General features: G+C 41.9%; 1 protein-coding gene across 2 annotated transcripts in view; it reads left to right on the forward strand.

Moving 5' to 3' along the window:
• The window catches only part of FAM193B (family with sequence similarity 193 member B), a 38,856-nt gene extending 17,998 nt beyond the window's left edge, over positions 1 to 20,858 (forward strand). Inside the window, exons 2-10 of one of the 2 annotated variants that reach the window (XM_034442239.3) lie at positions 5,526 to 5,765; positions 6,221 to 6,437; positions 6,758 to 6,958; positions 7,742 to 8,138; positions 10,415 to 10,610; positions 11,093 to 11,329; positions 13,398 to 14,400; positions 16,415 to 16,490; positions 19,636 to 20,858. In XM_034442239.3, the coding sequence (XP_034298130.3) occupies positions 5,526 to 5,765; positions 6,221 to 6,437; positions 6,758 to 6,958; positions 7,742 to 8,138; positions 10,415 to 10,610; positions 11,093 to 11,329; positions 13,398 to 14,400; positions 16,415 to 16,490; positions 19,636 to 19,732 (2,664 nt within the window). In that variant the 3' untranslated portion in view covers positions 19,733 to 20,858. The remainder of the gene's footprint in view (positions 1 to 5,525; positions 5,766 to 6,220; positions 6,438 to 6,757; positions 6,959 to 7,741; positions 8,139 to 10,414; positions 10,611 to 11,092; positions 11,330 to 13,397; positions 14,401 to 16,414; positions 16,491 to 19,635) is intronic. The other variant, XM_060688470.2, reaches the window with a different exon arrangement.
• The last annotated feature ends 1,729 nt before the right edge of the window (positions 20,859 to 22,587 follow it).

A 22,587-nucleotide genomic window follows, 5' to 3' on the forward strand; every position in this document is an offset into this window, starting at 1 on the left:
TTCTTTGTCCTTCAAAAAGAACTGTTTACATTCTACTGTGAAAACTTGGTCATAAGAGAGATTTGGATTTTATAAAATGAAAGCAATAATAAATTAAGGGCTTTGAATATTATACATTATATATGTTCTACAGTAGGCCTCCGCCCCCCCTAAAAAAAAAGATATATAAGACAGATGGGATTCAGATGACTAATGTTAAAACCTTATTGGAAACTTTTGAAAAGAAGTGTTTGTCAACTTACGCATTTTAAATGAAAAATTAGATAAAAGGTTTGATGAATTTGTCACAATTTCAGATCCTTCTAAAGAAGACATTCAGATATAGGCAACAATAATCAGCTATGCAATTGGATGGATTGGAAATAAATTCGCTGTCCATAGATTTGAAAGAGAAGGAGTTTTGCTTGAAAACTGGAGATTTTGCTAGAGGAACTGAAGGGGGCATTAACAAACAGGAATTTCTTAGGAAAGTTGATGAAGTCTATGGAATAGAATCATCACGTGTAACTAGAAGATAGCTGTCAAGGTGTTCCAATTTGCAGGAAAATTTACTGAACAAGTGCTATAGAGATATATTCATGGAGACCTACTTTTTTGGGAGTGAGAAGCAGCTGTTAGGAAAGATTCCATTTACAATTTTAAAGAAAAGTAACGATGATAAACTGGAAGGCGTTGTTTTTATTACCAAGAATCAATCAACAGTATTTGATCCTGGATGGATTAGAGACAATGGTTGCAATGTTTATGAGAGACTAGAGGCCACTTGTGGACTTTCTGTGAGTTAAATACAGTACAGAAATAGACAGTTAACAGAGGGCTTTGAAGTTTAGCTTTGTTGTTGGGATTACCTGTTAACTGGGTTTTTTTTAAAATAGTAGATATGAAAGGTCAAATTGGTTGATTGATAATGGATTTTGATATTTGTGATATTTTATAATGCCATATAGCCATTTTGCAAATATAGATGTAGAAGTTCATAAACTGTGGACCTGTTTTTCAGAGGGGTGGGAGAACTATTATTGTGGAAATATATTTATCAGTATTCAACTGGGGTGGGGGGATATTTTATGTGTATCTTTAATATTTTGTTTTATATAAATTTTTTCTTCATCTTTGTTTTTGCCTTGTATTCTTTCTTTCTTTCTTTCTTTCTTTCTTTTTCTTTCTTTCTTTCTTTCTTTCTTTCTTTCTTTCTTTCTTTCTTTTTTGATTCTGTATTTTAATTTTGGAATAAAATTATCAAAAGTCAGATATACCAATGTTTTTGTGCAGAACTCTTCTATACAGTGGGCATTTCAATTAGCCCAGGTTGCCCTTATGTGGAGGAATTTAGATGATTTAATTAATAAAATTTAGATAACCTTTGCACACATGACTACTATGGTGTGTGGATGGGAGGAGAGGCTGGGGTCCACTTCAGATTATTTTACTTTCTCCTTTCTTCTTCAAAGCACAAGGGATGATTTTAGAATGCTATACTATATCATTAATGTTTTATACATGCATGGAAATTCCTCTTCAGAATCTCTTATTGGGGAAACTGACATTTCAGGCTTACATCTGATTGGCTGATCCCTGTGTTATTACTATCACTTCCTTCATTAACTTTTATAGCTTCTTTAATTATATCATTGTCAACATCTACAAATGGGGCTCTTATAGTTTGTGATTTCTGTGCTTAAAAATGTTTTCTTTAAAATGAGACAGCCTGTTTGAATCAGGAAGAGGCAAAATAGAGTACTGAGTCAGAACTAGATATGCTGATTAGTCTGCCTGAAGAATTGCAAAGATAGGGGAATGCTCAGTTCAAGCTGCGTGCGTGGAAAAAGAACAGCAGCTCTGATTTTGAACCATGACTGTACATAGTCTAGGCTGCCTATATATAAACACATTCTAGCCCATTTCAGTGGCTCTCTGCCACTTTCAGCAGAAAGCTTCAGGGAAGTAGCATTCTGACATAAAGTATGTGAATGTAGTAGCATGTATATATCTTCAGGTACAGTACTGTACAGTAATATAAGTACACAGTGAATACTTGAATCAGGCCTATGACGAACAGACAAATCAGGCCTATGGCAACTGTTTAGCTTCTGTGAAGCTAGTGATACATAGCTTCATTTGAGGCCTAATAGAGGAAGAATAATCAGGTTAATAATTTAATAAATAAATAAATAAAGACGAAAGAGGTTTGCCAAGATCGTAATTCCTTAAAATTCCTCTTTTACGTAAAAGAGCCTTGGTAGTACAGGGGTTTAAGGCACCCTGTTATTAAGCTTATTAAGACCAGCTGCCTGCAATTACTGCAGGGTTCGAATCTCGCCAAGGCTCAAGGTTGACTCAGCCTTCCATCCTTTCTAAGGTAGGTGAAATGAGGACCCAGTTTGTGGGGGCAATAAGCTGACTTTGTATAAATATACAAAAGGATGAAGGCTATTGCTGAGCACATTGTAAGCCGCCCTGAGTCTTCGGAGAAGGGCGGCATATAAATCAAATTTAAAAAAAAAAAAATTCCTTAATGAATAGAAAAGTCACTAAAAGTGGGCAGAAATGCTATGGAATAGACTTTCACTCCATTTAACCAGAGAAAAGGGTTTAGCTATGGCTAAAACTATATTGATGAGAGAGCAAGGTATGAGACGGCTTTGTACCTGAAAGCTAAAACTTTATGAAATCTATGAGGGTTTATGAGGACCTATGTCAGCTTTGGAAGCCATATTAACACTGGAAGCTTCCACGCTGCCACCTTCTTGTGCTTGGGGAAGTAGGAGGGAGGATTTAGTAGAGGGATTGTAGTTAGACATAATAGCATTCTTCTTTTTGGTCAAGGTCAGGGTGTTCCTGCATCTGGAGGAGGAGTGGTTGAAGTGGTGGCTCAAGTTGGGATGGATGGTGATTGGGCCATGTGATGGACTGAGGGGTGCAGGGGCTGGATTTGGGATTTTGATTTTCTGAGAGAAAACCCAGAACTCTCAGATTTGGGTTTTCCCAGATGTGCCAGTAAACCTACTCTAATAAACGGAAGCTTTAAGAAGATGAATGTCTCGGAGTCTTTACTTGGAGCTGGGGTTTTCTGGAACGCTGACAACCTATGAGGTTTTTTTTTAATCTAGGCAGGATTGCTTTGTATTATATAATTAATGCTTTATTTTTACTTGTCTGTGAAACATAAGCAAAATAATCTAATGAGAAGTGGTAGTAATATATATTAGAAGATCTGTAAGCTAGACTGATTTAAAATCTTTTGGAATAAATACTATATTTATGTACTATATTTATTAAAAGATTTTTGCTGCAACATATCTTCAAAATATCCATTATTGTATCTCTCAGAAATACAATAATGGAGGTAGATCTTTCTTCTCTCCTTTTTCTTTTTAATTATGTGGGACATTATCTTAAGTTCAGGTAAATGTAGGATATTGACTTTCATCAAAATAGCCTCCAATATTTAATAGATGAGCTTTCATCTAATAGATGAGGCAATCAGGTGTTCTCTAGATGTGTTGGATCTGCTGGGAAATTTAGCTTACCTGAGAAAAGCCAGTTTAAATTACCCTGAGAAATATTTCAGTTGAATACAAAAGAAGTTTACAGCTGCCTTTAGTGCAACATTTTTAATGTCTATAACTCAAGCATTCTTAATGGCAGTACTCCAAAACTTGGCCAGCTTATGTCCCTCGTAAGTTAGGTTATCTAGGTGAGTAGTAGACAACTTGTGCTGAAAAAATTACTTGCCTTCTGGCAAATCAATACAAGTAGATTTATTTATTTGTTTGGCTATTTTGCTTTTTTCTATTGTGCGCGTATGATTGATTTACCATGTATGATCTGATGTTAGCAGATTTGGGTACGATATGAAATTTTTCCCTTGTCACTTTGATTGGCCATCCCAGCCCCCTGAGCACACCTGTTCCTAAAGATGTTATGAGGCGCACAGACCAGCATGCCTTCTGTCTCTCACTAATGCATTTTTTGCGCTTTGAGTCACCTGGGACTGAGACAGGCCATCTGCTTTCCAAAAGCCATTCAGTGCACAGCCTATTGTCCCAGTTTTTTTTTCTTAGTGGGAGGCAATACAACCTTCCCTTAACACTTCATGCTTGTTGCCCTTTCTTCACAGTCCTGGGGTCCGATTTGTTGCCAAGCTTCCACCTCATGGCCAGGCATTGTGGTATGGGAGAAAGGAAAGGAACAGCAAGGAGAAGATCTCTCCGTGTTGTGTGTTGCAGCTGTTCTTCCATCTTCACTCACACTAAATATCAAGTAGAGGGACATAGTCACTTGTTTGACCTAGGTGTGCCATATAAATTGAATGAATAAAAATAAAGAAAGAATAGGCTGAGCCCAAGGATCCTTGACATAACCCTGAAAATATGTGTATTGGTGGGTGGGGGGGAGGCAGCATACTAGCTGAGACAGAAGTTGAAAGGCATCTGAAGAGATGTTTTACAAAATGTATTGTTATATATTGGTCCTTGAAGCATTGAAGTAGTTGCATCCTCCAAATCAGGGCTCTCCAATTTTGGCAACTTTAAGACTTGGGGACTTCAACTCCCAGAATTCTTGAGCCAGACATGCTAGATGGGGAATTCTGGGAGTTCTGGGGAAGTCTGTAAGTCTTAAAGTTGCCATGATTGGAGAACCCTGCTTCAGAAGACTCAGCATAACTTCTTCAAAGGTTTCATAGATTATCTGCTTGCCCAGTTTCTTTGTTTCACCAGGAGATCCAGAGCTTGTTCAATCTGTGTCTGCATGCAGACAGTCCAAATAAGCCTTTGAAACAATCACACTTTTAGAAAACATAACTGCCTCAGGGTTTTGAGGCAGATTGCTCCATTTAGACCAAGGGTGTCAAACTCGATTTCATGGAGGGCCGCATCAGGGTTGCTTTTGACCTCAGGTGGACATGGCCAGCTCGTTATCACTTGTATTGTGGGCACCTGTGGTGGCCTGGACTAGGCTGGGTAGATCCATTGTCTCCAGTGGAAGAAGGAGAGACCAGGGAGAGGGGCAAACCCTTGTCCTCCAGAGCAGCCTCACCGTCCCTCTCAGGCCACGTGGAGGATACAAAACATTTCTCGATGCCTCCTTGCCTTGTGATCAAATGCCACTTTTACTAGTAGTTTGTTTTGCTAGCACTCTGCCAGCGAAAAAGGGACTTGGGACAGCTGTGCTCCGGAGCTCCATTTTCAGCTGCCACGGCCTCCTATAGCATGCTACCAGCGAAAATGGAGCTCGGGAGGGGCACAGGCTCTGCCAGGTTGTAAATCAGTGTCGGGCCCAGACACCATGGGCCGATCCTTCACTGTTTCCAGGGTGGCCTCGTGGGCCAGATCTAAGCACCCTGCAGGCCGGATGCGGCCCACGGGCCTTGAATTTGACACCCCTGATTTAGATCAATGCATTTTGCAAAGCACTTACAACTTAAGCAAGGCCCTGTAGTTACGTACCTTGAGAAAAAATGGCTGTCTGGATGCTTCCTCTGAGCAACGTGTCTTGAGTATGTTTTTGTTGTTCTGCTGCAGGTTCTGCCTACTTCCAACCAGTCGGTGCAGACGTGCTGCTTGCTCTGCCATCGGGAGCGCAAAGACTGGCTTGGGCCATCCCATAATGGGCTGGTATCCCCAGGTGAGCGGCTGCCCCCAGACTTTGTACCAACTTTGGTGCAGAACCTTCTGGGAGAGATGCCCCTGTGGATCTGCCAAAGCTGTCGGCAGAGTGTAGAAGAGGAAGAAAGAAGAGCAGTCCAGGAACAGGCTCTGGCGGTAAGCATTTAAATGTAGATAAACATTTGAAGGCCCAGTTGTTTATTCCAGGCAGATGCCATTGGGTAACAAAGGGTAATATCAATATCAAAGCTTAGTCTGGATTTGGGCATTCTCAAACTCAATGAACACAATTCTAATTGCTTTGGGGCAAGGCTGTGAGAGTTGCCAGCTGCGACATGGTTAGATGCTTTTTGAACAGTTATAGGCTTTTTTTTAGTCACTGTTTCTTTTTTGGTGGTAAAAAAGGAAATACAGTTAAAGGCAAGACTAGACAGGTCTATCCTCACCCTAAAGAGTACTCTTTTGTGCTATTGCTATGAAAGGTGCTACTGAGTAGAAGGAAACTTTAGTCCAATGTTATATTCCCACATAGATTAATCAGCAGCTTACTTCCCCAAACAAAAGTGATAAATTGGAATGAGTGGCTACTTAGCCATCAACTCTTTTCCCAGGTCTCACTGTCACATACAGCCTGTAAGTCACAATCCTGCGGGGCAGGCTCCCACTCCTCTTCGTCTTCATCATCTTCATCCTCGTGCCATGGGAACTCGGGAGACTGGGACCCTAGCTCCTTCCTGTCCGCGCACAAGCTCTCGGGGCTCTGGAACTCCCAGCATGCAAATGGGGCAGCTCAAGGGAGCTCCCTTGGGGGAACACCTGTTGTACCAGGTGAGTTCATGTTGGCCCTGGACCAGTGCTTGTTTTATCCCTTTTGGTAGTGGAATTCTCCCTATAGCTTCTTCATGGAGGCTTTTGTCAGTTATGGGGATGGATATTGTAGAATTATATTAAGAAAGTGTTTACATCTGCTGGTCCAGAGAAGGTAAGGTGTCTTCTCTTGGGGCCACAGAATGCTCATAGGAAAGCTTCTGCTTACTAGGTTTATCTCTAGAGACCTCTATGATCTTGGACCAGGAAAAGGTTCCACAAGTGGGGAGGTGAGCTAGGGGCCTGGAGAGCAGCCAGCTCCATTTCTGACTCCATTTCAGGTGACAAGCACCCCGGCCTTCCTCCGGAGTGTGTCAACCAGGCCCCTGCTGTAGGAGGTGGGCTCAAAGCCTGTCCTTACAGTCACGCGCTCACCCCAGCTCCCAGCGGCACCCCAGACTCACCTCTGCCTACCTCACTCGACTTCTGCAAAACGCTTCCCAAGCAGTTCAAGAGCATGTGTCGGAGACCCACCCCGCCAGGTCTGTATATGCAGGGCCTAGGGAAGGCCAACAGACCAAATTGGCAGGGCAAAAAAACCCCCACCACTATATTGTTGGGCTCCCAACTGAAGGCTCTTTCTTCCTCCTGGGCTACAGAGAGCCTTTTTCTTTTGGTTGAATTTGGGGCTTTTGTGTGACAGATCCAAGCCAGCCATGGTTGACTTCTTTACCCATCTCTATGGGTTATTGAATGGGCTTAGAACTTAAAGCATCCTTTGAGCCATGGTAGCACAGTGGTTAAAGTGCAGTACTGCAGGCTACTTCTGCTGACTGCCAGCTGCCTGCAATTTGGCAGTTCGGATCTCACCAGGCTCAAGGTTGCCTCAGCCTTCCATCCTTCCGAGGTGGGTAAAATGAGGACCCAGATTGTTGGGGGCAATATGATGACTCTGTAAACCGCTTAGAGAGGGCTGTAAAGCACTGTAAAGTGGTATATAAGTCTAGGTGCTATTGCTATTTATGTCCTGTATTGAGTTAGACTTTCTAAAATGCTCTGGGAGGAATGTCACTTGTGGAAATGCCAAGTGTGAGAAGACATATAGTTGGGTTGGGTTGGATTTTACTGTGGTGTCTAGATATGTAGCCTTAGACCCTTTGAGATATTACAGAAGGAAGATGTTTTGTGGAAGGAAACAGTTTATGGTGGGGTGTATTTGATGTATCAGCTTAGTGACTCGGGGTATTTTTACCCTCTCCGTAATTTATGGAAATTTCTGCTGGAAGGATTAGACCTAACATTACTTTGTTCCCATCTGGCTGCAGGAGAGGCCTTCCACTCCTCGGAGCACCACCGGCATGTGGACCTCACTGCTCCACCCAACAGTCCCACAGGTCTCCCCTCACAGCCACCGGCACTCCTTCCTGCAAAGCAGATGCCTGCCCACACCGGGCCCTACAGCTCTCCTCCTCATGTTCACTTGAGCTCTTCACCGCAGGCGGCCCCATTTCCTACACCAGCCCTTAGTCCACATGCACCGGTCCCCAAACCAGGAGCAGAGTCCTCTCCTACTGGATCTTGTAAGAGCCCACACTTACCCACTGCCAATGTGCCACTCCTGAAGATTCCACCTCCTGTAGGCTGCACCCATCCCTGCAACGGGCACTGCAGCGCTTCCTTGGGTCCTCCTACCGCATCACATCAGCTACCCAGCACCAACAGGTAATTAAGTGGAGTTCTGATTGCTGGGCACTCCCAATATTATTAATCAGGATTCTTGTTGCGTTTCCCTCCATAGTTTGCCTGTTTGCCTTGCCAAATCTGTTGAAAATCATAGCTCTCATTGGATACATAATTTTGGAATATCTGATTTTAGATTGAGAATAACATCGTCATGTTTGGAACATCATATCTACTTGGTGTAAATGAATCCTTAAAACATCAGGCAAACTAATGGCAAAATAGGCAGTGTTAAGTCTCTTTTTCAAGTACGGTTTTATAGGTATTTGATAATCTGATCTTTTCCTCCTGTGTTCTTTCTGGCTACCAAAGAGGGATGTTGAAGAATTCCTGTCAAGCTATTGTCTTTTGGACTTGATTGAAACTCTTAAATCAAAATCCTAGCTCTAGCTCCATTTTATGCCTATTTGTCCCACTGATGAGTGAATCCTAATATGTTTCATCAAGCGTTAATGTTGCCATATGGAAGGATATGTGACAGAAATTAAATAAGAATACAGTGTTGCTTATTGCTTTTATTGCTTTTAACTTTTTTACTGACAACAGTAAAAAAGTGAAAAAGTATCTAAAAATTTGTACCATAAAATAAACAACTCCAGGCAATTTACTACTTTAATCAAAAATCCTCTGCCTTGCCCCACTGTCAATAAAAGAATAATTCATATTATTTGACAAACACACATATCAGCGTCTACTCTACTAACTAGGAGTAGCTTTATCTTTCCAGCATTGTGTTATTTCAGTATTGATAAATCCCTGTGTATAAAGGAATTACAATTTTTGATGCCTTGTTAAATTTTAACTACTGGAGAAATAGCTAAAAAGAGTGTAGTTATTTCTTTATTTAGACAATTTATATGACTTCCCATCTTAAATAATTCTGAGTACATAGCAACTATCACAACAGCAATATAAGAAAAAAAAACCACAACAAAAATTACAATTAAAATAATTTTTATTTCAGAAGCAGCAGTTGACCTAAGATAATTTGACAGTTCTGTGAATTTTGACCTTTACTATTTATTTATTAGTCGTATTTCTATGCCACCCAACTCCCTAGGGACTCTGGGCGGCTATGGCAAGAATCGAATAGAATAAGCCAAAATTGTAATGAATTAATATTCCATCTTCTAATTGTAAACAACCATAAGAAAGAGCAAGACATCCATAACAAATCATTGCTGAATATGTTCTGGGATGCAGTATTCCTGTAGAAAAAAGAGTACTTTTTTCTTGTTGTATTAATCACATTTTTATCAGAAGACACTCATTTTTCAGTTTTAAAAACAATCTGTCATTACTTTTCTAGAACAGGACATTCAGATCAAAAGATCATAATAAATACTATTGGTCTCTTACTCATTTGGGAGCGTCAGATAATTCTTCCAAGTTCTTTATTAAATGCAGACTTTCAAAAGCAGTGATATTTCAAGTCCAAATAATGGTTCAAAGCTATCAAAGAGAATTCTGAAATAAATCAAATTCTTAAGTTTTATAAAGTTTTAAAACTCCTTTAACAGAGCTACTTTGGTCTAAGTTAATCATGTTTTAAGGAACTGAATATGTCTTCCATTATTCTTAATTACAGTTGATCTTAATTAAGTTCTTGATGGATAAGTGATCCAAACTATATTGGTTACCGAATATTTTCCATATATTTCTTGCAGCATAAAGTGTAGGTATTGAAACTTCCCTTGAGAAGGATCCCAGTATTTTTCAAGATTTTGGTAGCTTTAGTAATAACTTTTCAACTGATCCCCCCAAAAAATAATTAAATTCTGAAAAACCTTGTTCCAAGGAGTAATTGAAGTAAAGAGAGAACAGGATTGGCCTAAAGTCACTCAGGGATAAGGGTGGACTTGGGTTTTTCCTATAGTGACATATCACCTGAACTAGGTGATATATACCCTAAGCAAGTATAAGATTTACAGATTAGTTTAAGATGGCCTATATCACGTTCTGTCCTCCTATTTTTCCCTGTAACAGTCGTGCGAGGTAGACTGGTCTGGGAGAGAATCTGTGGCCCAAAGATTTGCTCTTTTAGAGGAAGTGCAACCTTGTTTCTCAAACATGTCTTCTGTCATAGTCAAACAAACCTTTTACTGACAGTATTTCTATCTTACCTGGATGGGGCTTTAATATACTGGCATTCATTCAACTCATTGCAGACATTAGGCATCAATCTACCATGTCCATAAGAAGTTGAGAATCCAGTGTGTGCCTTTTCTTACCTCCTTTTCCCCCTCTTTCTCTCGCAGGGACCCTGCCTGCAAGGGTCATAAGTTCCCAAACGGTACAAGCTGTCATGCACCACAGTCCTGTGAGGCAGATGAGGGGCTTGGGGAGGATGAGGACAGCAGCTCTGAGCGTAGCTCCTGCACCTCATCCTCCACTACCCAGAAAGATGGGAAATTTTGTGACTGCTGCTACTGTGAGTTCTTTGGCCACAACGCGGTAAGTGAAAGCACTGCCAGCAGCCATTCTTAATCTATACTTTTAGACTTCATGTGAAGCTTGGAAGGACACCTTTCTGGCAATGGAGGCACTGCCCTTCCCTTTCTCATTCTAGTGCTGGCCTTCCTCAAGTTGACTTTGCTCTATCTAGACTGTTGTTTTTGTTCCAAGATTTGAATTCTGTTATATTTTGTACTCAAGTGTTTCAGCTGGGGTTTCTTCAACAATGAAGGTAAATGCTTTAGATCAGCGTGTTTCTCAACTTTAAGATGCATGGACTTCAATTCCCAGAATTTCCCAATCCATGCATCTTAAAGTTGTCAAAGTTGAGGAATGCTGGCTTAGATGGATGAGACTTGCTTGGCAAAACTTTGGGCCAAGGAAGGGGAGAACAGGAAAGATGGGAGTGGTATCCCTTGGGAATAATGTTGGGGTGGCAACTCAATGTTTTACACTCAACTAACAATCAGCTCTGTCCACAGCCTCCAGCTGCTCCAACAAGCCGGAACTATGCTGAGATCCGGGAAAAGCTGCGCTCCAGGCTGACCAAGAGGAAAGAGGAACTTCCTCAAAAGCTGGGGCATAGCAGTAGCTCGGGAGAACCAGCTGTAGACCACCGGGATGTAGATGAGCTGCTGGATTACATTAACAGCACTGAGCCGAAGCCTCTGAACAGCGCTAAGGCTGCCAAGCGTGCACGCCACAAGCAGAAGAAGAAGGTGGGCTTGTGTCCATGTGAGGAGTGGGTAAAAATGAGCACCCTAGACCAAGCAAAATGATGTAAGAATGCTACATAATAGATGGCTGTTTATTTATTTAAAAGATGTGTATGGCTCTAGAAACACAGCTCTAGGCAGCTCTCAACAGCAACAAAGCTGAAAAGTCATTAAAGCTTTTGTAGAAACAAAAAACAAAATGCTTCTAAGAAAACTTTCCACAAATGTCCATTTCATCCTTCCCCCAGCACTTGGGGAAAGAGCTAACTCTTTATGGCCTTCCTCAAATCTAAATATCAAATAAGGGTAGGTTTGGACAAGAACTGCCTCAGAAGTATAAACGGTAGTTCCTGAATCTGGGTGTATGGACAGGTAAGAGGTTTGATGAAATGAAATACAGTGGTACTTCAGTGCTCGGTGTTACTTGGTTATAGGAGGTGCAACGGGTACTAAAATGGGCAAGTCATAAACAAACCATGTAATTTACCATGTAATCCTTTGTTTTGGCCAAGAAGATTTTTCTGTCTGTCCGTGTCAAGTGCCGGGGAAATCAGGAGATTCAGGCAGTTCAAATTAATATAAAAATTTATTGCAAGCTTAAGCTCTCTACAAAAATCTGAGCTACTAACGGTCAAGGAAAAGGAACAGGAATAAGAATGCATTCACGGTGGACTGGACTTAGATCTCTTGCTGACGCGCAGGGACTCATGATATGTTTGACCCCCTTCGGGTTCCGCCTGGTCATCTCCTACAGTCCCTTTTCCTATATCGGTGACCTTCCCAGCATGGTTGACTTCCTGTCCATCCTCTGGGGCTGTCCTCCGCTTTTTGCAGCAGCCTTTCCAGCATGGGAACTTCCTGTCCATTCACCACAGCTGTCCCCCTCTTCCTATAGCAGCGCGTTGAGTACTAAACAGAGGTTGAGTACTGCGACAACATTTTCACATCAAAATACATCGAGTACCAAATTCGTTTCGAAGAAGTCGAATACTGAGATACCACTGTATGTAATACATTTATAGTCCTCCAAAGTCTATTTGGATATATTTTCATGATTAACATAAATTCCAAAAATGTGTGACATAATTAGCTCATAACATTTGAACTTATAAATGGATTGTGAGCCCTCCTCCCCCCCCCCCAAATTCTGCAGAAAATGTAAACTTGAAAATACCATATGGCTGCCTCTGAGTTTAGTAGCAGGAGTCTATTAAATATATGTGTGAATCTCCCCAAAGCATTGTAGACCCTTTAGGGATTAATTCAAAAACCTTTTTCTCCATCTGGGTATTCTTGAGGCTGAAAATATGAAGGTGCATTACACCAAATCAGACTACTATGTTCTTCTGGAGGCCTGCCAACCTGAATGGGTGAATGTGAGAGAACGGCTCTAAATGCAGCTGACATGAAGTGCGCAAATATTTTCCTGCTACCTTTGCATGGAAGATAAAATAACTTGGCTTTACTGTCACTTTCCAGTGGTAAGATATAAATAAAGTCCATGCTCTTGCTACAGGATCTGATCTGCCCCCTGTAATATATAAATAAACCAGAAGTTAGAATGAGTTGACGATTTTTTCCTATGGTTAATTAAACAAACACTTCAACGATTTTACACCTTGAACTGGGTCAGGCAGCTTGAAAGTTTATATTTGTTTTTCTGCTCACATCTTTCATTCTTTCCTGAATGTTGCACTGCCATGAGCTGAGCTTAGAGCTAGGGATGTAGGAGTCTTGGGACTTGTATACAGAGGAAAATTGCTGTGGGAAATTGCTGTGGGAAATTGCTGGCAGTGCGTCTCTTCCCTAAGGTTTGTTACTATAGCACAGACTTTGTATATACCATCTTATTAGTTTCCAGGGTCAATTCCCTAGGATGCTCTGTGGTTTGTGGCAGCGCTTTTCTAGCTGTGTAAGAGTTGAGTGTGACAGGCTGAAAAGCAGAGGCCAATTCATTAGCCTGGGATTGACTATTATCCTTCATCCCTTCAGCCACAGAGCTATTCTTTCAGTGGCTATTCGATTTTCTGAAGCTATTGAGGGATTCATACTGCTAATTCTGGTTTTGTAGGAGAAAGAAAAGGCCCAGCTAGAAGCTGAGGCTCAGAAGCGTGTGGATCGAAGCCCGCCTACAGGTCAAGATCAGGAGCTGCCTGAAGAAAAGCTTCTGGAGTGGCCCCAGCTAGAACTAGAGCGAGTGAACAGCTTTCTGAGCAGCCGACTACAGGAGATCAAGAACACAATCAAGGATTCCATCCGTGCCAGCTTCAGCGTCTATGATCTCAACTTAGATGTGAATGACTTTCCCAAAAAAGCTGCTGTGCTGGAACAGAAGAACCTTCTCTCCCACCTCAATGGCTCCTCTGAGCTGCAAGAGATTGACCTTGACCTGTCTCCACTTAGCCTGAATGCACCCCATAATCATTCATTACTGAGAAATGAAGTGGGTCCTCGATGGGCTGAAAGCCCTGGAGAGGTAGTACCGTCACCGGCCTCCGAAAATGGTGTGGTGAAAAGGCTGAATGCTGTACCCAATCTCTCTCGCATGATTTGGGTACAATCACCCAAGCCGACAGACTCTCCCCAAGAGATTGGAACTAACCATGAATCCAAGGAGGCAGCGCTGGGCAGGGGAATGGAAGTGCTAGAACAAGTGCCCATTACTGGAAAGCAGAGGAAGGGTAAGCGGCAGGGCTGCCTGGCAAAGAAGGGGGAAGCTATCTCTTCTAATGATAATTCTGGCTCCAAGGGGATGGGGCAGAAGAATCCCTCCAAGGGCAACCTTTCCGAAGCTCCAAGAGGCAGCAGTCATGCAGAGCAAGGCGATGGTGCCAGAGGGCTGCGACAGAGCCAAGGATGGAGTTGCAGTGGCTCTAAGGCAGACAAAGAGAAGAGCATTGAGGGGAAGAACCGGAGAGGTGAAGGCAGAGCTGATCAGACTGAGCAAGAGCCTGCTCTATCCGGGCCTGGGGACCGACATCCCCCCCACATAGCCATCCCAGATGATTTGCCTCAACCAAAGGGCAAAGGCAAGAAGAGTAGGAACAAAATGGAGAAAACAAGCCCTTCCATTGGTGAGTAACAGATACTCTCCATGCTTTTACTCTGCAACTATTCTTTAGGTATAAGCAGTGGTGAAATCCTCCCTGGTTTGCCACCGGTTAGCTATCCAGGCATGCACAGTACGTGCCAAACGCATTCTTTGCGTGAAAAAAGGAAGCGTGGGAAGGTAAGTAGAACAGCGGGGAGGGGGTGGGACAACTGTGCCACGTGATTTAGATTCACTAAAAAGCAGGATTTCCTGCTTTCTAGCTATTTTAAATCGCGCAGCACAGCTGATTGTCAGAAATACTGGTTCGGACAAACTGGTAGCTTTTTTTTACTACCGGTTCGCCTGAACCGGTAGTTTTTATCACTCGCCCAAACCGGTGTGAACTGGTAGCATTTCACCGCTGTGTATAAGCCACTTAACACTCCAAAGGGCTGGTAGTTCTAGACCTCCTTACACCTATCAAACGTATATGATGATGTCACTGTCAGTTGATTGCAAGTCAGGAAGGCCACTGAAATAGGAGAGTTGTTAGGTTTCCTCTGGGATGATATAAACAGTTTGCCATAGTCACATTTTACAGCGCTACAGCAGCCTTTTCCAAGCTGGCATTCTAGATTGACCCCATTGCCAAAGGCAATTCTTAGGGCCCCTTGAGTGGTCCATGTTACACCACTGCTTCATGAGCTGCACTGATTGCCAGTTTGCTTCCGGGTGCAATTCAGGGTGTTGGTTATCACCTTTAAAGCCTTGCATGGCATGAGTCCAGGCTACTTGAGGAACCATCTTGCCCCGATGGGACTGGCCCACCTCACCCACACCAGCAGAGGGGGCATTCTGCAAATCTCGTCATTTAAGTAACTTCAGCTGACGGGGTCCAGGAGAACAGCCTTCTCTGCTGTGGCTCCTGCCCTTTGGAATACCTTACCTCCTGAGGTGAGATTGGCTCCCTTCCTCCTGACTTTTCGTAAGAGACTTAAGACCTGGCTCTGGCAGATGGCTAGGGAACCCAGTGGGGGAGCTTTTCACTGGAGGTGGTTGACTAATGAAAAGCTAATTTCCCCCCCCCCCCCCCCGGTATATCGGCTCCCTCCTTCGCCATCTTGTGCTAATGATTTTATTCTATCTGTTTTGTTATCTTATATTTGATGATTTTAATGTTTTTAATGTTTTTATGCTATAAGTTTCCAAGAATCATTTGACATGAGATGGGCAGCAAATACATTTCATAATAAAATAAATAAATTCTGGGAGATGCAGTCCCACTCTATCTGAAAGATAAAAGTTTGGGAATAGCTGGCTTAGAATCTTAGCATGCTTTACAAAAAGGCCTTAACATGGTATTAGGGAGAATTTTACTGAGTCAGGAAAGTAAACTATAAATACTTTTTATGCCTAGTTTACATTTTCATGTAAGATTTTGAGAGGCTGGAATGTTTTGGCAGGGGCTGATGTGGCTAACAGAAGAGAGAGGTGTGTAGATAGAGAAAGAATTATTGTGTATGGAAAAAGGAGAGAGAGAACATTAATGTTAAATACAACCCGGAGCTCCCAAAATGTTTTTGGCCTTCAGTTCCCTCCAAAACCAGCCATTATGCCCAGTGATTCTGGGATGTGCATGCAAAGTAACTGGAGGGCATCAGGATTTCTGCCTCTTGCTAAAGTCTGCTTTTCATTTTACTCTTATATAGTTCCCTTGCAGTTGTGAGAGTGAACAATATTATGGATTTATTTAATGTTGAGAATCACATGAAACCAAGGAGGGCCACGTGGAATTTGTCGTTCAGATATTTGTGTTTCCCCAGAAAATGTTCTTTCCACCTCAACCTGCCAAGTGTGTTGCTGTGACACAAATATAGAATAAATTACAATGAAGCGTGGAAGACGCTTTGTTTTCTTTCTTTTAACCTGCAGGATGTGGCCTTCAACACATTTTGCATCAACATAAGAAAGCACATGCTGTGCTTATCAAGGGAAGGAGATCCTCACCATTGACCTTTCTTTTGAATTACTAACCTTCTTGTATTGTACATTGCTAGATGACGTGTTCCTGCCCAAAGACTTGGATAGCGTGGAGATGGATGAGACTGACAGAGAAGTGGAATACTTCAAGCGGTAAGATTTTGTCACATTAAAACTGACCTTTGGGATCTTTTTACCACGGGAAAGAGATTGGCGGCATGCAGCTCTAATCCAAATGTCACAATAAATGAATCTGGTTTGTTGAATAAGCCACAGCTTGTTCAGTGCACACTATATATGAAACAACAAACCAGAGTTTATACATCACAGTGCTAAATTGTTGCCCAACTCTACACCAAACCATATTACGGCTTAACACAGTGTCTGAACCCTATTGCAAGGATGAGATTGGCTCAACGGGAATGGAAAAAGAATATTGTTTCGGATTGCAAAGTATTAATTTGTAAGGAGGTGCACTGATATGCACACCAGCCTCGCAGAGTCCCTAATTATAAGCATCATCCATCAGGGAAATGGTTAGGAAGTGGAAGTTCAGATGCACTATACCGGAAGGAAGAGTTCCCTGGTTGTTGTTGTTTTCCTCATGAATTTGGTAGTTCATGATTTTATATTTACTCACTATTGCTAGTAGTGAAGGAAATGTTCTCTCAGCATTTCCAGGGAATGGTTGGAAATGTAGAGTTCACACAGATCCCACAGCATTCCTGGCTATCCACTGTCTCTAATCCAGTTTTTATTTTGTTTTATTTTTTGTTTTATTGTTTAAGTTACCTTAGATGGGCAATAGACCTATATCTTACACCCTTTGCTTCTTCTGCAATTGCCTTGCCATGTGGGCTAAAAAAAAATTCTTCAGAGTAAAGGAAAAGGTTGAGAGAGTTGCAGGCAGGATAAGCTTTGCTATTAACCAAAGGGCAAATATTAAAAGAAAAAGGATTGATTAGGCAGGTGGAGGGGGTGGAATGGAAGGCCAATCTGCTGTGGGTGGGAGAAGCAAAAGGGAATGTTGGAGTTGTCAGCGGTGATGGTGAAGACATAGTAGAAGAAGAAAGATCAACTCAATAAGTTTTGGGGAACAGAGGGAAAAAAAGCAGTCAGACGAATGGAAGGAGATGTGGGGAAGAAGGAAAGAAAACAAAAGGGAAATAAGCCCAAACCTTCATCTATTTATACCAAGACAGAATTCACATACCATGATACATCACCATGTATTTTATTAGGTTTTCTGATGTGGAATTCCTGCTATTATGCTTTGCAAAGCATGGCTAATGGGTAGATCAGTAAGCGAAGGGTGGTTGGTGCTCTCTGAGCTTGGTTGTTTTCTTACACGTTTCATTACGAAACTAGGTAACATCATCAGTGCTAGTATGGAGTGAGGGTTGCTCTCAATTTATACTCTTTCAAAGCATTCCTGTTAAAACGAAACTAGATATTATGAGTCATCCAAGATAAGAGTATTGTCTATCTTAGTGTTCTGTTCAGGCACTTTGATAGCTGAATATATATTGTTAATAAATATTAAATAATAATTGCTAATTGAAAGCCAATTTCCAGCTCTGGTTAATTTTTGGCCATTTTCTTCGAATAAACTATAAAACGACTCTGAACAATATATACAACAATATGTATACAAGATATACATCTTCTGTATTTTATTCCTCTAATGTTTACCTCCCCATTGCCTTTATGGTAATCTGTCTCAAAGCTTCCTACATACATCACAAATTCTTTTCAAATGTGGCCCTATTTTTCCTCCTTATGTACAGTTTTTTAAAATTTTTCAATTCATTAACTTTGAGTTTACTCTAGTTTTCGATAGACTGCTTCATCACCCATTTTACTTCTATTACCTACTGTCTAAGAGTGTTCATCAAATACAATATTAAAAAATCAAATCAAATCTTTTGGCTTGAAATTCAATACAAGGTAGTCGCACTTGAAGCATTTTAGAATGTTCTGTAAAACAAAACTTGAAACATATTTAATGTTTCATCCTTGGGAATAAGGGGACTTGAATAAACTCCTTGTTCCCTTATTTATATCTTAGGGCCACGAAAGTATATGGAGTGGGAATCCATGCTAAATGTTATTTGCTATCCATCCACTCAACAGAAAAATTGACAGAAATAGAAGCAATACAGTAGTGAACCATACTTTTTACACTCTGCCAGCAGCAATATCTGCAAGATTGAGCTTAGCAAAGTGACACCAATGAAGTCATGTCAACATAAACAGTAAATGACACAAAAGCAAGCAAAACCATCTTTCTCTGGATATTGATTTAAAGCTTCTACCTAACACTACCTCTATGCACATTTGTATTTGGCAACGTTACCTACCTGAAAAAAGGAAGTACAACAGAAGGCACGGCAACATTATTGTATTCCAACCCATGAGCATTACTTCCCCATAAGTAAATAGCTAAAAATTTCCTAGCAGTTAACCATCTTCTCTCTGGCTATTTAGCCATTCAAAATTGTGTCTGATGCAAGTTCAGTACTAAAGCGCTTTGTCCAATCTTTATAAGTCATCAGGGGCTAACAATGTCATTATTGGCTACGGACAAATATTAGTTTTGGTGAAGAATGACTGATGGGCAACTGCTGGTGGTTTGGGGATTAAACCCAAGGAAGTCTAAGAGGAGGAGGTTGATTTTCAGAAAGATCGACTTCTCCACTGAATCAGTGTCCAAGTATGAGGGGGAGGGGGTGCAGGATCCTAGTTGTTAGGCATGACATGTGCTACTGTAAAGCAGTCAGTTAATAGTTGTGAGCTCTGTTGAGATCTGCACATTAATTAATTAATTGCCTGAGAGAGGCCTGGATCCATCTACCGTTTTTCTCTGGCTTTGCTGGTGCAGCATAAACCATTTCTTTTCTGCAATATTGAGTACTCTATAAATACCTTGAAAAGAAGCCAGGCACATACCTCTGTCCCAAGTTCTGGGAAAAGCACGTGTGCACTTGTCAAGGAGAAGCAATCAAAGTAATATTAACAGTAGGGAACTGAATGAGGGGGGAAATGTCTGAAAGAATCGATTTCTCTGATCCGCAAATCAGTCTGTGGTCTCAAATTGGTTACTCTTCATAAAGTAGCTGCCTCACAAGTTCCTGATGTCTCATTCTATGTCTGTAGACAAAGGCGTGACCAATGTTTGTGTGTGCATATGGGGAAGATAATGAAGTATAGATTTGTATGCCTATACAGTAAGAACAAATTACTACTCTGTTCCGGGATTCATCACCCTTTTATATCCCTCCCTCCCTTGTTATTGCAGGTTTTGCCTGGACTCAGCCAAGCAGACCCGACAAAAAGTGGCTGTGAACTGGACCAATTTCACCCTGAAGAAAACCACTTCGAGTGCAGCTCAGTGAGGTGTGCGGTGCAGCCCTGGTATATCCGCAGGGCCCCACACCTCGCCTTCCCTCTCCCCAAACCCATAGAGAGACACTTGACCTCACTGACCCCTGGCCCTCCCCTTTCCCCCTCCCCATGGGGCTCCCTATCCCTAGCCCATAGGCAGGGCCTGGACAGCCCGTGTCCCTCACCTCTCAGTGTTCGACGTTCGGGGAGATGCTGACTGAGCCGCCCCAAGCCCAGGGGCAGTCTTATTCGGCCAAGGCCCAGCGTGGCACAGGGACCAGGCTGCACCCAATAAAGGACTTTTTAATTTTTTATTTTATTTAAAAAATCCATCTTCTCTGTTGTTTGTTCTGCCTTCACTGGGCCTTTGATGCCAGGGCGTGGCCCTCTTCGTGGCAGGTGTAGCATGATGGAACCCCCTCTGCTCCTGAGCGCTTTCTTACATGTTGCTTCAACACTGTTGAGTTTCAAAAGGGCAGGAGGTGCACAAGGAGCTCCCCTTACGAAGGAGCAAGAAGTTGTCTTCTGCTTTGAGAACCAGATATTCCCTTGCAAAATTACAGTGGCAGAGCTTGTTTGTGATACAGCCCTTGTCTGTTTCTGTGTGTGATACAGCCCTTGTCCATTTCCAGAAATTGCACATGTCATTCAATGTGGCTGTGTTACCTTACTTCTCAGGGAATGTTATTCTCTCAGATCAACACACCGTAAAGTACAGTATTGCTACTAGGATCCTACTGGTAGTAATAAGAGCTGCAGTTTCATTTCAGACAGGTAGCCCATGGCCTCTGACAGCCAGCCTGAGCAATGCTGATAAAGTCTGCAAATTTTAATCTTTTCTCTTATTGTCTTCTCCCCTGCATCTAATAATCATTCTGGACAGATATTTCTTCAGCACAGGCAATTCTGTACACTTTCTACGTATGAACAGCACACACCTCTTTGTTTCTCCATAAGCACACACAACAGAATTACCCCCAATTGGCTGCATCAAACATAGTTGTGCTCTTTGCACATGAAGATATATGTGTTACGTCCTACAAAGACATATTTATGGAGAGTCCTCATGTAAAATAGACTTACTGAAGAGTAAAACTGCACATCTGCTGTGTCATAGATTATGTATTTAAAATCAAATGTGGAGTGTGACTCCATTCTTTCTTGCTGCACTAAAAGTCCATCATTCCATGACTGTTACCCTTTTCACGTGTTTGCAAACTCTAGCCTCTGTCTAAGGGTTTGGTTCTTGCTGCAGTTGGTCACCCAATTCATCCGATACAGGTGTATCTGATAGTGCTCCCTGTGTATGGCTGCAGAAATCTGATTGCTTCTACTGCAGATAATCTCACAATCCCACAGCAGAGCCCTATTATTTTTCAGTTCACGTACTGGGTAAGCTATTGTCATACCAATGATAGTGCATCTGAAAAAAGTGCAAATGATGGAATTCCTTCTAAGATGTTTCTAAGCAAAGGTTCTCTCCTGCTGTTGTTTTACCATGGATCTCTGTTTGGCTTATACATATTTGCACTTATTCCCTTAGAGCAGGGGTGTCAAACTCGCAATGACACATCACGTGACATATCGCAACTTTTCCCCCCTTCACTAAAATAGGGGTGGAGGTGGTCAGCACGTCACGCATCTGGCCTGCGGGCCGCGAGTTTGACACCCCTGCCTTAGAGTCGCTTATACAACATTACTTCTTGAGCTCTACTGGATTTAAATTTGCCCTTGAATATTATACTGAAACACACTGGTTTCACCCCTCTAGCAACGTAATTGGGATTATCATCTCCCCATATGTAATACTAGCTACTTTACTGTGCCAAGTTTTGTGGGGGATTCCCCCCTTTGTATCAGTGCATGACTGGGCAATCATTGTTGCCTGCGTGATATTGTTTGTCGCATATCACTCTGTCTCAACAAATGAGTATGGTCCATTGCCGAACTAACTTTTTGGAGGTATCCTGCCTCCTCCTCTATCTTATGAGATGGATGCCCTTCCTACATCCCAGAGGGTTTGAAATATGTGACATCATTATCAGCAAACTGATCAGATTTTCTGTTTCTTTAAAGATGCTGTGAAATACTTTATGTGAGATAATAAGCTATGCAGCAGCAGCATCTGAAGTCAACTTCAGTGACACTATACCTTTTTCGTAAAAACTCCACAGTTACATACTTGAATTCTGATGTTGATGCAAACGTCTACCTGTATGCTGGTTCATTTGTTCCCCCTGACGCCCTTCTGCAGATGCTCATGCTGACGTAGTCAGAAATCAACAGTGTAATTACAGCCTATATGATAAGTGCTAAGAACCTGGAGTTTTGGTCATTAAGTCACAATACAGAAAGCTTAGAGAATTTCACTAAGGCCAAGGCTAGTTGATGACAATTTATAACTTTTTTTTTTTTAATTTGATTTATATGCCGCCCTTCTCCGGGGACTCAGGGTGGCTTACAATGCGTTAAGCAATAGCCTTCATACTTTTGTATATTTATACAAAGTCAGCTTATTGCCCCCACAAACTGGGTCCTCAATTTACCTACCTTAGAAAGGATGGAAGGCTGAGTCAACCTTGAGCCTGGTGAGTACAGCCTACTGTACGAACTTACAGTAATTGCAGACAGCTGGTGTTAATCACAATGCTATCAGTCTGCTGAGCCACTAGGCTCATTTGAAGTAAGCTCAACTTGCTTACTGATATCAGCCTCTCTTCCCCCCCCCTTTTCAAGAATTCATCTGGATTATTGGTAGGTGCTTTATTGCAGAAGCAGGGAACAATGAATTTATAGCACTTAGTATTGATTCAGAGCTGAAGGCATTCATCAGTGCAACACAAGGTAAGACGTGTCATCCTTCCAA

Source organism: Pantherophis guttatus, chromosome 2 (assembly GCF_059756535.1).
Source record: "Pantherophis guttatus breed Tessera chromosome 2, ASM5975653v1, whole genome shotgun sequence".
NCBI lineage: Eukaryota > Metazoa > Chordata > Lepidosauria > Squamata > Colubridae > Pantherophis > Pantherophis guttatus.